Source organism: Podarcis erhardii (assembly GCF_964252035.2).
Source record: "Podarcis erhardii genome assembly, chromosome: 15".
NCBI classification, from domain to species: Eukaryota; Metazoa; Chordata; class Lepidosauria; order Squamata; family Lacertidae; genus Podarcis; species Podarcis erhardii.
Window position 1 is genome coordinate 3,212,234 of NC_138505.1, and position 15,125 is coordinate 3,227,358.

A 15,125-nucleotide genomic window follows, 5' to 3' on the forward strand; every position below is an offset into this window, starting at 1 on the left:
TTATTTCTATATCCCTGCATCTTCCCCACCCCCACCCCCTTTAGAATTTTTAGTCCTGGTTTTTACTCTCTGTTACATTCTCCAACTACCCCTTAAAAGGGAAGCTGAAACCAGATGTAGAGTTGAAAGGCACCTCTGGGAAATGCTTCAGAGACCTCTATGGCCTCAGGGGTTGAGCTGAGGAGGAGGGCGCAGAGGAGGGCCAGAGTATTCAGCTGGCCTGCATGGCACTCCCAGTCACCAAGGGGACCAGGCGAGTGCTTTACCTGCAAGGCCAATTTACCTGGTGCCTCATGAAATGCTGCTGGAAGGCGTTGCCGTTCTTGAAGACCTTGAGGCAGTAAGGGCAGAGGAGGTGCCGCGTGTCCTCGTGGACCATTCGGAAGTGGCTGTCTACTTCGGAGTAGAGTGACGAGCGGTACTGGCAGACCTGGAGGGAGCCATGAGCACAGAAGCATGGATAGACGGTTTTGTTTTCTTTTGCAAATTCAGTACAGGGGGAAAAAGAGCAACACCGAAACGAACAGTCGTATGTTACAGTATGTTTTTGGAAAGAAGTGATAAGGATTAAAATCAGGTGAGCAATAAGTAAATCAACTACCTGATACAAGCCCTCCAAATTCCAGCATGAGTAGCTGGAGGCTGTGAACTCTCAAGAGAAGGATCGGACCTTTCTTGTCTGGCATTTTGCCTTCAGCAATGGCTTAATGTGGGAAGCTCATAATTCTTTCGTAAACAACTTTGAGGCGGTTTTAAAAATAAAAATAAAAATAAAAATCAAGAGATATATAAATAAATAAGGAGTGTGCGAAGGCCATGGCTCTCCCATATCACTTTCTCCCCCTGCACAGAAACTCCCGTACACCAGAAACTAGTATTCAGGGGTAGACTGCCTCTGTGTATGGAAGCTCCATTCCTACTACATTGTAGCTAACAAAGGGGAAAGGAGGCTGGCCAGACTCAGTGTGGATTCTCAGTTTGTTGAAGACAACTGGGTGGTTTTTTTTTGGGGGGGGGGTCTCCATACCTGGCAAACGTAGGGCATCTCCCCTGGCTTGTGAGTGTCCTTCATGTGCTGCAGGAACATGGGCTCGCTCTCAAAAGCCCATTCACAGATCTTGCATTTCGCTGTAACGCAAGAGGGAGTCTGTCAAAAAGGAGGACGCCAGGAGGATTCAGATGCCACCCCAAACTGCAGAAGGCTTGCAGGGCCTAGCCCAGGGACAAAGTCTGGGTTGAACCTCTGATAACCATCCCCACACCCCATTAAGGGTCCCAGTTGGTCATGAAACAAAATCGTATTTAGGTTTAGTTTCCCATTCTCCTGGACCCAACTGTAAAGGTAAAGGGACCCCTGGCCATTAGGTCCAGTCGTGACCGACTCTGGGGTTGTGGTGCTCATCTCTCTTTATTGGCCGAGGGAGCCGGCGTACAGCTTCCGGGTCATGTGGCCAGCATGACTAAGCCGCTTCTGGCAAACCAGAGCAGCGCACGGAAACGCCGTTTACCTTCCCGCTGGAGCGGTACCTATTTATCTACTTGCACTTTGACGTGCTTTCGAACTGCTAGGTTGGCAGGAGCAGGGACCGAGCAACAGGAGCTCACCCCGTCGTGGGGATTCGAACCACCGACCTTCTGATCGGCAAGTCCTAGGCTCTGTGGTTTAACCCACAGCACCACCCGCGTCCCTGGACCCAACTGTAACTATGCCTAATTACATGCAGCTCAAAAATGCAAATCCTTCCCCTTTCCCCTATCGCCTCCTGCAATCCCCTTGGGGCAGGGAGCAGCCCCTGGTACTCTGTAAATAATGCCACTGTTTCCTGCCCTGTCTGTGGTGAGCAGAGCGGACAGTCCTCCTCTGCCCCAAAGGAAAAGGGAACCTCTGAAGGAAGCCTTTTTTCCAGTGCAGGCTGTGACCATCGTGGAGACCCTTCCCATCTCCCCCTGCTGAGATGTTTTGCGGGGGGGGGGGCAGACGGACAGGGGGAGACACTTTGGGGCAGAGCTTACTGGTCGATTCGTAGGGGCTGTGTACATTCTCCAAGTGGCACTGGAGCTGGAAGGGCGTAGAAAACTGCCGGTAACAATGCTGGCAGATGGTGTGGACGTCCACCTCACCGTTCTGCTGATCCAGTTCGACGTGGTGCTTCATGTGGTTCATAAACCTGGAGGGGTGGGGGAGAGGCGCAGACGTTTCTGTGGTTACTTCAAGCGGCGGGGGGGGGGGAGGGGAGAAATCTCTTCCTGTTTCCCCTTGCTGTTCACTGCAGGCAGCAGCTCCGAGTGCGAAGTGTGCCTCTCTAAATACTGGTTGTTGGGGAATGGTGGCACTGGGCTTGCGCCCTGATCGTGGGCTTCCTGGAAGAGGCACTCTGGATGGCCATTGTGGGACAGGGGATGCTGGAAGGAGATGGGTCCCCTTTGGCCTTTGCAAATCCTCAAATGGGACCCGAGCACAAGAGCCTTATTCCTTCCTGCAGTTCCCAACAACTGGAATCCAGAAACATGACTGGCTCTGTCTGTGGAGACAGAGCATGGCCATCAAGGCTAGCGGCCAAACACAACAGATAAACCTCCTTAAAGTGGGCTGGCTCTCTTTAAGACCAGAGTGAGGAAGCTGTGGCTTCTCCAGCTGATGCTGGACAGCAAAAGTCCCACCCCACCCCCCAGCATCTTCCGGAGGGCCACACCTCCTTCTCTGGCTAGCTTTGCCACAGCCCTTCCTCCCCCCCCCCCCGACAACGCTTCACCCATCGCCGTTTACCGGATGTTGTTCTTGAGCCTCTTGGTGCAGTGCGGGCAGCGGAAGGACGTTGGCACCTTGGGGAAGTTGAGCAGCTGGTTCACCTTCCCGCCGTCCCGGCCGTAGTAGAAGTCGTCCACCAGCATTATCAGCTTGCTCTGTGCCCCGTCGCCCGTGCCGTCGCTGTGCTCAGAGACTTTGGCTGGCGGCGAGAGGGCGGGGATGGGGGTGGAGGAGGGGGGCGAAGTGACGGCGGCCGCTTTCTCCGGGGAAGGGGGCTTGGGGGCTTGGATATTTGGTTCAGACTCCAGGGGCTTCCCTTTCTTCAGGAACTCCACCATTTCAGGGCAGCAGTACTGAGGAAAGAAGGAGGAGGTCCTTGAGTTAAGGTTAATATACGAATGGAAGATGAGAGCTACTGGATCAGGCCAGCCCAGCATCCTGTTCTCACAGTGGCCAACCAGATGACTCTGAGAAACCTGTGAGAGGGCTCTGAGCACAAGAGCACACTCCCGTCCGTTCTAGCAACTAGTATTCGGAAGCATCCCTGCCTCCAACTGTGAATTTGCTTAAACAAAGGTCCTTTCAGTCCTGAATCTCACTGCCTATCAACTTTGCAGGGTGACATCACCACCACCCCGCTCCCTGAGCTCCCAGGTTTTTTTAGCAACAGCAATCGACCTGAGCTTCTGCTCTGGGCAGACACCATAGTCCTTTGACTTTATTCTCGGCTGCCAGCAGTGTGTAACGCTGCAATGGCCTTGATCTCATAATTCGGGAAGGGGGTTACTTACACACATATGGCCTCTTAAAGCTTCAGTGACTCTAAACTGGGCATTGCACCGGGGACAGACTTTCCGCCCGCTGTCCTGCAGGTCGAAGGCGGGGATGGGGGAGGAGCTGACTGTAATGGGAAGAAAAAAGGAGAAAAGGTCATGGCTAGCATCCAGAAGCCCTGCAACTACCTTTTTGGACTTCTCGCTTGGGCTGGTCACATTTTTCCTTTCCTTTCCCTTCCCACCCTATGTAACAATGGAGGACAGAGCTATCCAGGCTGTGCTGTCAACTCTCCCATAGTGCACCCCATCTGTTTCATGCACATAGGAGTGGAATTGGGAGGGCATATTTACATGGCAGCACCTCCAGAGTGAATGGGAGAAGTCACCCACCTGATACCCTCCTCCATCACTAGGGAATTCCAGTTTTCTGTGCAATGGGCGGAGGTGAGGCTTGATGCTGTGGTTTGGGACCAAGTTACAGTCGGAAGCTGCCCAAGCCCAGGCTGTTGGCAGAGCTTACCTTTCTGCGACGAAGACTCCGAGATGCCTGCTCTCTGGGGGACATGGGCCGGGCTGTTGTTGGAGACCACAATGGGGCCCGAGCTCTGGCCGAGGGAAGGGACCGTGTTCAAGGTGTTCACCAGCTTTGCCACCTCGTTGCTGTTCTCCCCAGTCACCCCGGGCCTTTTCACCGTCACGAAACTTGCAATGCTCACTGTCAGGGAAACAAGCGTTTTTGAGTTGAAGAACAGGGAGATGGAGCAGAATGTTTTTATTGTTGTTGTTAGATGGAGAAAGCAGGAGAGGGCTGGCAAGCTTTCAAGGTATGTTACAGGGCAGACAAAGCGGTTAATAGAAAAACATTTAAGTATATTCCCTTTGGAAATATAGACCCCAGCAATTTCTGCGTTTTGGTCACAAAATGCAGGAAGCGCATTCCTTCCACACACACACACACACACACCCTTTCAAAAGAGATGAATCGGTAGACAGGGCTTCTGCTTTGCATGCAGAAGCTCCCAGGTTCAACCCCAGGCTGAGCTGGGAAAAGGACTCCCATCTGAAACCCTGGAGCGCTGCTGCCAGTCAGTGTAGACAATTCTGAGATGGACAGAGCAAAGGTCTGACTTGATACAAAGCAGCATCCTAAGTTTCTTGGAATGAAAGACAGATAAAGGCTTGCAAGAGTGAGAGACGTATCCTGCAAGCCTGATGGAAATGGCAGGGACAGGAAAGCAGTGGTCTATCCCTTCCCTCTTGTAGACTGGATTTTAATATCACTTTATTTCCCTTCTTTGACTTGACATCTAAGGACTAGTAATAAGGAACTGAAGAACATGGAGCCCATTGGTCATCGGCCTTTGGATGGATTGACTTAAGTACCTTTTGTATATATGGAAGCGAGGTGTTATTAACAGGGATGTTGCAAGAACAATGTCAGATAATGTATCATTTAATAGGTAGGAGCTACTGAGCTGGGGTGCCCCAAGTTAAAATCCCTGCTTACTGGGTGACCTTGGGCCCATCTTTTCTCAGCCTGAACGATCTCACAGGTTTCTTGTGTGAGGGATGAAATGGTGGCAGTGGGATCATGTATGCTATCCTGAGTTCTTCAGCGGAAGGTTTTCTTCTTCCCTCCCCATCCCTTTTTCCTTTTGTGCCATGCCTTTTCAGGCTGTAAATCTGAGAGGCAGGGATGGCGACATTTTAAAAAAAATTGTCACCTGTTCCAACTGAAGAGTAAATGCATAGATGCTTTGAATAACTAAAAAAAATGTAATTAACAAATAGTCTTGTAATGCACTGGTTAAAATCAATCATTAATCAACATGAGCTGTTTTTCTTATATTTGCATACTTTCACATTCTGCCCTTCCCTGGAGTAGAGCGGGAGTGTTTTTCCTTAGCCCACCTCCCAATCAGATGGACAAACGGTGAGCATTTGCTGTGCCATGAGCCCCACATAATACAGGGGCCGCAGCAAAACCCAGGGGCCGCAATGTTTCCCAGCTCCTCCAGACAAATGAGGACCAAAGTAATACGAGTTTTTTCTTTTTCTTTCATTTTTAGTTTCCCTCTCCACGGGAAGTCTTACCTAATTTGGGGTTAGTAGCTTGAGTGGACTGCCCTGGTTGCTGTACAGTTAACTGTCCCAGTGCGGTTGGCTGTGCTGGAGTAGGAGTGGTGGTGGTGGAGGAGGTGCTGGGAGAGGACTTACTTTGCGGTTGGGCCTGGGACTGCGGTACTGTGCTCCGGATGGTAAGGGTGGCTGGAATGACCGTCGTGAACGTGTTGGAAGACGGCCGGACCGGCATGGCCGGACCAGGTCTCACCTGGGCCATTTGGGAGAAAACCTGAGGGACGCCGACTGCAGGCTTCACAAACTGGGTGCCTGGGGCTGCAAAGGAAAGGAGGGCACAGTTACCATCCCGTCGGTCCTCGAGACTCTCCTAAAACAAAACTATTAAGGAGGTGCCATTCCTCCAACGGATCAAATCAGTCAGCTTGCTCATTTCCATTAATTCTAGAAATTCTAATCAGTTCCAGGAGACTCTCCTGGAAAAATTATTACTGCTGTTATAAGGAAGTGCCCTTCCACTTATGGGGCAAATCAGTCAACTTGCCCATTTATGCTAACTCAAGGCACTTTAGAGCAATCTCCATATAGATGGAACGGGAAAGTCTCTCAATTTCTGGCTGCGATTAACCAGGGCTTTTGTGTTGTGTGTGTGTGTGTGTGTTTTACTAAATACATCAATCCTGCAAACAAATCACCCTCAATCCAATTAAACGTTACAGACACTGGTCGAGAGGTGGCCATACTTCATAGATCATTGCAATAGGAATCTAGGAAATATTAAGCTTGGAAGACATTTATTACCTGCCCTTCACCCTAAGGTCCAAGGGCGGGTTACAACACTAAAACACAATATTAAAAACAGTTTAAAACAACTTGCTCATATTTGCAGAAATGTGATTTGTACAATTCTCTAAAACAATTACATATTGGGCTGTTGATGTCTGATAGATTTAAAAACAGATTTTAATGTTCTTATTTTTAGTGTCTGTGTGACACAAACTGCAGAGGCTGAAACCAGGAGTGGGGGGAGATCGCCTGTGCTCCTCTAATTGCTGCTGGACCACAACTCCCAGCAGCCCCAGCAATTAGAACGGCCATTGGGCAGAGATCAGGGGTTGGGAGTCCAGCAACATTTGGAGGGCCACAGATGTTCCCCACCCATAATCCAAAAGAAGGCAGTCTTCCCTATCCCCAGCATGGAAAATGCGCTCTCTCTTTTCTCTTGCTTTTAACAGAAGTACACAGGGGGGAAACCCTGAAGACTTTAAGCCATGACTTTGGTCAGCCATGAATCCTGGTTTACCATGCAGTGCAAACTGGTTTTGTGGCTGAGACCTGGTGCGCCCCCCCCCACTCTCCTCCACCTCCTGCTCCCCTCTTTCTACTTCTGTACTTTTTCTCCCGCCTTTGATAAGCCTGCCCTCGCGCTGCATTTTTTGTAAACCCAAATGAGGCAGAAAGATGCTATATAAGCGAACCTCTAGGATTATATATATGAAGATAATATATTCATCACACTTTCTTTGGCTAAGGAGACACAGGTGCATAGGAGCTCTGTACCTTCAAAGGAGGCGGGGCTGGGACTGAGGAAGCCCCTCCCACTGAAGGTGACAGCAAAAACGTGAAGCTTTTCACATAGCCCTGCCTCTGCAGCCCATACTCTGGTGCTGGAGGGAAATTTCCTGGGCCCCTTTTCTTCCCTTTTGACACCTACTGGCCCAGCAGCCTGACCCCTCCTCACGTTCACCGCTCCAGCCTCTGCTTTACCTGGGACAAGTGTAATGGGCCGCACTGTCTGGCCTTGCTGTACATTCAGGACAATCCCAACCTGGTTCATCGCGTTCTGCACAGGCCGGACGTTTCGCACGGGGAAACCCTGCAACGTGCAAGCAAAAAGAAGTGGATTTAGCAGGCTTATCTCAACAGCAGGCTTGGGGGCAGACAATGAGGACTGCTGCATGCTGCAATTCCACAGGAACTAAGGGACCTGGGTAGGCTTGTCTAAACACAAACATTTTTAGCATTTAAATTAAATACAAATTGTACAAATAAATTAATAGTGCGGAATTTTTTTACGTAGAATTGTTCAGTCTGGCACCGTATTATAGAGGTTTCTGAATTATTATAACATTGAGTAAAAAGTGTACACAGCTCTGGGGATGAGTGGATTCTCTTAACATTTCAGTCAGCTCATTGATCAAGGTGTCACCCTGCTGGCCCAGTGAAAGTCTATCACGGAACACAGTGACAGGCCAATGGTACCATCCACCAGCTCCAAATGTGAAAAAGAAATAAATGAACTACACATCTGCATAAAAACATACCAGGAATGTGCCAGGTACTCATAAAGAGTTATCAACAGAAGAAGAGCTCTGTCGGATCCTCAATGTGGCAACATACAGAGTGGTCCAAAAGTATACTGCTTTAGAATCCACTTTCTTTGTGCGTGACTCAAGTTCACAATCATCATTCACAATAACAGTATAATAATCCTTTTATCTGACTCCACTATTCTTTCCAACTGCCAGCCTGAAATTTAACTGCCACTTTGTTGTGTGTCAGTGATGTGTACCCATATAATCTGTTGTGGTGAATTTCACTGATTCAACTGTATACCTACTTTGCGGCCACCCTGTACTTCCTGCAAGAGCCAATGAGATGCCTTTGGAAAACCCATAAGCTGGGCAAGAAGGGGGGGAGCATACCCTGTTGACTGCCCCCCCCCCCAGCAACTGGTATCGAGAGATAGAAGAGGTGCTGCCCCTCGTTCACCTGAGTCGTGATGAAGATGGGCTGACTGGTCACCGGGGAATTGGTCACATGGTTGGCATTCTGCATGACCTGCACAGGCCGGAGGACTGGTTGGGTCACCACTGTGCTGAGGCCAGAGCCTGGGTTCTGCGTGAGGATCAGAGGCTGCCCGCCTTGCTGAACGAGAGGAGTCCCAGCTGGACAAAAGAGAAGGACAAGTGGGCAAAATCATCATTGTCACCTGCCCTACAACTTCCAACTCTTGCGGGATCAGCTTTGTCACTTCAGGGCCAAACAGTGGGTTGGAGGACTGGTGGTGGAGTCAGGTGCAAAATGGCGATCCAGCAGGGTGGAGCCAATTATCTACTACATATACACCAGGATTCCCAAGATTATTTAAGGGAAAATACAACTTAAGTGGCATCAAAGCATGAATGTGGCAAATGGGAAAGTGGGACATTTACTTAATTGGCAGGATTCGTACTGGCCACAGAATCCCATTTTCCTTGGCAAAGTATTTGGGTGAGTTGGACATTTGAAGTGTGTGGCCTGCAGATCCTAACACTCGCCCCCAAACCAAGACCCTCCCATCCAAAGCCTCTCCCCTTACCGCTGTTGTTTGCAAAAAGCGTCACCAGCGTCTTCTTTGTGCTGTCGCTGTTGGGTCCCCCACTGCCGCTGACAGATGTGGAGGTTGTGAGGCCACCACCAATGGATGCGTGAGCGACGATCGGCATCGGGGTGGCAACTGGCTGCACGCTCACCGAAACTGCCAGAAAGGAAATTCAAAATGGTTTACTGCCTGCAGGTACGGACAGAGAGGAAATCCACATGGCTTAGCTCCTCATGCAGAAACACTCAGTGACTAATTGACACCAGGAAAGCACCTTCACTCTACTCCTTTCAGCACCTGCTAAAAAAACCATTCTTGTTTAGGCAAAGCCTATCTAGACATCTGGTATTTAGCTCATCATTTATTTTAATTATTGTTTTAATGTTTTAAACAGTTCCCCTTAACTATTCTTACTGATAATTTCATTGTCTTATTATTTCTGTAAACCACTTTGAGATTTTTTGTTCTTTCTTACAATGAAGCAGTACATAAATTTTGTGGGGGGAAATAAGTATCTGCCAATAATAAAAGGCTCTGGATCTGAAAACCAGTGCAGAAGCACTGCAAGGGAACTAACAGGATGGAATGGTCCTCCATACCTACTTAAATAAATAAATAAATTTACTAAAAATAAAATAAAAATCCCTGCAGACAGAAAATCAGTATATGATGGAGCCTTATCTCACTCTATTATACTGGTTATCTATAAGCACAGAAAGCTGATCGCCGAAGAATTGATGCTTTTGAATTCTGGTGCTGGAGGAGACTCTTGAGAGTCCCATGGACTGCAAGAAGATCCAACCTCTCCATTCTGAAGGAAATCAGCCCTGAGTGCTCACTGGAAGGACAGATCCTGAAGCTGAGGCTCCAAGACTTTGGCCACCTCATGAGAAGAGAAGACTCTCTGGAAAAGACCCTGATGTTGGGAAAGATGGAGGGCACAAGGAGAAGGGGACGGCAGAGGACGAGATGGTGGGACAGTGTTCTCAAAGCTACAAACATGAGTTTGACCCAATTGCAGGAGGCAGTGGAAGACAGGAGTGCCTGGCATGCTCTGGTCCATGGGGTCACGAAGAGTCGGACACGACTAAACGACTAAACAACAACAACATATGCAAAGATTCATTCCTTATTGGAGGAGAATCTAATCAGATGAATGAATCCCCACCTTCAGCATGAAGTGTGATCCTCCACTAAAAGTAAACAAACCAATAACACAGCACAGAGAAAATTAGCATGTCATGGCTGAGGGTGAAAGGTGATAGCTTTCTACATGCAGGGACATACTTGGTTTCCTTTGTAGAAGCAGGTTGGGAATGTCCCCACCTAAGAGCTGCTGCCAGTTGGTGTAGATAATACTAAGCTAGATGGACAAATGGTCTGATTTGGTATAGGGCAGCTTCCTATTGACCTCTCCGGAACCATGGGGATTGGAATATTGCTATTATTTTTAAGGGAAGGTCCACAGCTTGGTGGTGAGTCATCTGCTTTGCATGCAGAAAGTCCTAGGTTCAAACTTCGGCATGTTCAGGTAAGGCTGGGAAAGACGTCTTGTCTGAAACTCTGGAGAACTGAAACAGTCAGTGTAGATGATACTGAGCTAGATGGGCCCAAAGGTTTAGAGAATAGCTTCTCTCTCTATCTCTCTGTCTTTCTCTCTCATAACCTTAGAACTTGGGGATATCCAATGAAGTTGAACACTGGAAGGTTCAGGACCGATAAAAGGTAAAGGTAAAGGTAAAGGGACCCCTGACCATTAGGTCCAGTCGTGGCCGACTCTGGGGTTGTGGTGCTCATCTCTCTTTATTGGCCGAGGGAGCCGGCATACAGCTTCCGGGTCATGTGCACTGCATGGTAAACCAGCTTCTGGCGAACCAGAGCAGCACACGGAAATGCCCTTTACCTTCCCGCCAGAGCGGTACCTATTTATCTACTTGCACTGGTGTGCTTTCGAACTGCTAGGTTGGCAGGAGCAGGGACCGAGCAATGGGAGCTCACCCCGTCGCGGGGATTCGAACCACTGACCTTCTGATCAGCAAGTCCTAGGCTCTGTGGTTTAACCTACAGCGCACCCGCGTCGACAGATAAAAGAAAGTATTTCTTCATGCAGTGCATAGACTATGGAACTTGCTCCCACAGGAGGCAGTGATAGCCACCAAGATGGATGGCTTTAAGAGAGGTCGGGACAAATTCTTGAAGGACAAGGACATCAATGGTTACCAGCCGCAATGGCTAGGCTCTGCCTCCACAGACAGAAGCAGCAATGCTTCTTCAATACCATTTCCTGGAAGCCACAGAAGAGGAGAAGACTCTTGTGTTTGAGTCTTGCTTGCAGGTTTCCCACAGGAATCCAGTTAGACACAGTGAGAATAGGCCATTGGCCTGATCCAGCAGGGCTGTTCTTACGCACCTGCAACCATACAGCCCAGAAAAAGATCGAACATCTCACCAGCTGCTTCTCAGAATCTAAGACCCAAGTCTCACATACCAATCTCAAATTGAAGCTATTCTTTATATCAGCCAGAAGGCAGGGAAGGAGCAAAATCAGAACAGCCAGACAAGAAGACAAGCTATTAAATGTGCCAATCTGTTACACCCACAAGGATATTAATAGCTAGGGAAGGAATAATGGTCCCCCCCTCCGTCTTTGCATGTAAGACTAAAGAACAGAGACTGAATTCCATTGGTAAAGGGGTTGAAGATAAAACTACCAATATCATAGCATTCTTATACAACTGTATAGTGGAACCACACTAGGAACACTGGGAAACAGTTCTGGTTAGCAACCACACCTCAAAAAGGATATTGTAGAGCCAGAAAAGAGCAAGCAAAATGACCAGGACTATGTGTGCAATACTGGACCAACTCTCTTTCCAGGAAAGGTTACAACATTTAAGGCGTTTTAAGTTGAGAAAAAGGGTGAATAAGGGACGTGATAGAGCTGCATAAAACAATACATGCTGTGGAGAAAGTGGATAAGGGTAAGTTTTTCTTGCTATCTCATAATACTGAAACTCAGGACCATCCAAGGAAGATGAATTGGGGGAGATTAAGGACAGACAAAAGGAACGACTTCTTCAAACAGCGCAGAGTTTAACTGTGGAGTTCACTACCACAAGAAGGGGTGATGGCCACCAACTTAAGAAAGCTTTGAAAGGGGACTGGCCAGATTCATGGAAGAATAATGCTATCAAAGGTCCGCTAACCACAACAGCTTTGTACAACTACCTTCCACTGTTGGGAGACAGGATGTCTTTGAATACCAGCTGTTGGAAGTTATAAATGGGGAGAGGTGCTGTCACACTCAGGTGTTGCTTGTGGGCTTCTCAAGGGCTCCTGGCTATGATTATTATTTATTAACTGTGTGCATTACTCCCACCAAAGTCTTTAAGGTGACTTACAAGATACAAAATAGGAAATACAATTTAAAAATCCATAAATACAACCGCATAGGAATATCAACGGCCATTTTACAAAGCTGTGCGAAAAGGGTTCCCATAAACAACATTAAAATCTGTCAGCGGAAGAAAGATAACTCCCCAAACCCTAAAAACCACATCACTGTTGAAATTAATAGAACTGCTAACGTTCAGTGAAAAGCCAAGGAGCTTACTTGCCAGGAAGTATGGTCGGAGAAGAGTACTGGAGGTCTCTGCTCCGCCAAGACTTGACAAGCCTTTTGCTAGTAATAAGGATAATTCTGGAAGGACCACAGCTTAGTGGCAGAACATCTGCCTTGCATGCAGTAGGTCCCAGGTTCAACCCCACCCCCTGGCATTGCCAGGTAGGGCTGGGAATGTCCCGTCTGAAACCCTGCAGAGCAACTAGAGTCAGTGTGGAGTCTGAGTTATACAGATCAATTCTGTCTGGGTATAAGGCAGCTGCCCATGTTTCTCTTATGAATCAATTGTCAAATTCCAGGAGACTCTTGTTCCATGCCCACCTGGAAGGGACATACATAAAGGCTCAATTCATGCATTATGAAAATGGTGAGACACAGAAACAGAACCAAATGCAAGATTTCTTTTCTTTTTTTTTAGCATTTGGAAAATGAATGCTGCAGTACATCAGATTGGAAGGCAGATGAATTATTTAAACTGGGTATGGATGGCATACCCGAAATGAAAACTGCCAAGCAACGTAATGTAGAATTTGTGTGTCATCTTACATGAGTTTTGTTTTGTTTTTTTAAAGAAGGAAAGGAAGAGGATCATTACCTGTAGCGGTTTTGTCAACCGAATTGTAATCTTCAACCACAGAGTCCTCGATCACATCGCTGATTTTCTGCCACGGCTCTAGCTCCTCCTCCTCACATTCCATAAATAGATCTGTGTCCGCCATCCTGGGGGTGGGGGAGAAGAAAATAAAATTAGTCAATCTGTCTTTTGTGGGGAAAGGAAGAACTGAGGCCTAAGCCAGGAAAACATATGCTATCGGTCCAGTGGAACGGTTCTCAAACTTCCTCCCCTCTGGGAACTCTCTCCACGTTCAATGAATGTAAGAAGAGTCCTGCTGGATCATCTCAGTGGCCAACCAGATGCAAATAAGAAGTCCACATAGGGTGGACATGAGCACAAGGACACTCTTCCCTCCACACCCCGTTTCCAGCAACCAACAGGCACAATGCCTCTGACAGTAGTGGTTTCAGAATTCCTTATGCATTCTAGTGGCCCCCAATTCTTGATCATCCTGGGAAGTGTTCAACACCTGCCGAAGGCTGGTCAAATACCAGCCCTGCCTGCGTACCGAGATTGTTGGAAGCATCTCTTCTCTGTATTCCACCACTGGGGGAACGAGGCTATGTGGTAGTGCATGGCGGGGCCTTCAATGTGGTGGCTTCCCAAATGGGGACAGCCCTTCCCTTACAGGTAGAGCCAGTTCCAAGAGCATTATCATTTCACACAGGCATGTCAAGTTTTGTAAAATTGATGGTTGTTTTAACCTGATCTATTTTTCAATGGTATATTTCAGCATGTTGTTTATTATTTGTTTGTTTTTATCTGTGCCCCACCAGAGAACAGATGAGAGAACAGATTATAAATATTATTTTATAACTAAAGTAAAGAGGAAATATTGTCAGATCTTCCACAAAGCCATGATGCTGAAAGTGTTTGAGGAATTGGCCCAATGCCTATTTAGAACAACTGCTAAACTGAAAGTTTAAAAACTGGCTTTGTGTTTTGTTTTTTTTAAAATACTTGCTGTTACTTTGTTTTGCTTCAGTCATTTAAATTGTAACTGTATGTCGGCTGTGATACATACTATCACATTTATATAGCTTTGAAAGAATTATTATTAGTACTTCATTTCATTAATATTACAACAAAATACCCATCAAACCAAATTATGACACTGCGGGAACTCTTTTAACTCAGGGGTCAGCAACCTTTCTCAGCCATGGGCCGGTCCACCGTCCCTCAGACCATGTGGTGGGCCGGACTATATTTTGGGGGGGAAATATGAACAAATTCCTATGCCCCATAAATAACCCAGAGATGCATTTTAAATAAAAGGACACATTCTACTCATGCAAAAACACCAGGCAGGCCCCACAAATAACTCAGAGATGCATTTTAAATAAAAGGACACGTTCTACTCATGTAAAAACAAGCTGATTCCCGGACCCTCCGTGGGCCGGATTTAGAAGGCAATTGGTCCACATCCGGCCCCCAGGTCTTAGGTTGCCTACCCTGCTTCAACTGGTGCCAAGATAACATTCCTTCTATCTAGTTCTTATTTTCAACAAATGAGGAGTACAAAAAAGAAGAAATGTTCCTAAAACGACGCTTTGAAAGAGTGAAGGTAATCAAGGAAACACAAGGATTTCACTGCTTTTTCCCATCTACATCCAGTCTAACAGAAATTGTGACTGAGGTGTACTCCCTTAGCAATGAGATTGAGAAGTCTGACACTGAAGGAGGTACAAAATCTCTGGATATGTGCTGTTGGTAGACTATGAAAGTGAAAAAGGAACCATGACTTCTTTCACCTGCCAAGCCCAGTATTATCTTCTGTTTACCCATCTAGCCGGGATGCTCTTAAGGCAGGGCGACCACAAGTTCTAACAAGGGTCAACCAAGAACTGCAACTGGCCGCACTTACACTTTGACAAAAAATGAAACGTGTTGCTACAAATGCTCTTTAAGAGAGTTTGGTG

General features: G+C 47.4%; 1 protein-coding gene across 3 annotated transcripts in view; it reads right to left on the bottom strand.

Annotated features, from left to right (window-relative positions):
• Positions 1–15,125, bottom strand: part of POGZ (pogo transposable element derived with ZNF domain) — a 37,286-nt gene that overhangs the window by 9,238 nt on the left and 12,923 nt on the right. For 2 of the 3 annotated variants that reach the window (XM_081840835.1, XM_081840836.1), the window contains exons 2-12: positions 13,186–13,310; positions 8,966–9,124; positions 8,377–8,552; positions 7,372–7,480; positions 5,620–5,922; positions 4,046–4,240; positions 3,541–3,650; positions 2,768–3,102; positions 2,014–2,168; positions 1,028–1,128; positions 284–430 (exon numbers count right to left, since the gene is read on the bottom strand). In XM_081840835.1, the coding sequence (XP_081696961.1) occupies positions 284–430; positions 1,028–1,128; positions 2,014–2,168; positions 2,768–3,102; positions 3,541–3,650; positions 4,046–4,240; positions 5,620–5,922; positions 7,372–7,480; positions 8,377–8,552; positions 8,966–9,124; positions 13,186–13,309 (1,914 nt within the window). In that variant the 5' untranslated portion in view covers position 13,310. Of the gene's footprint in view, positions 1–283; positions 431–1,027; positions 1,129–2,013; positions 2,169–2,767; positions 3,103–3,540; positions 3,651–4,045; positions 4,241–5,619; positions 5,923–7,371; positions 7,481–8,376; positions 8,553–8,965; positions 9,125–13,185; positions 13,311–15,125 lie in introns of those variants that run through there. The other variant, XM_081840837.1, reaches the window with a different exon arrangement.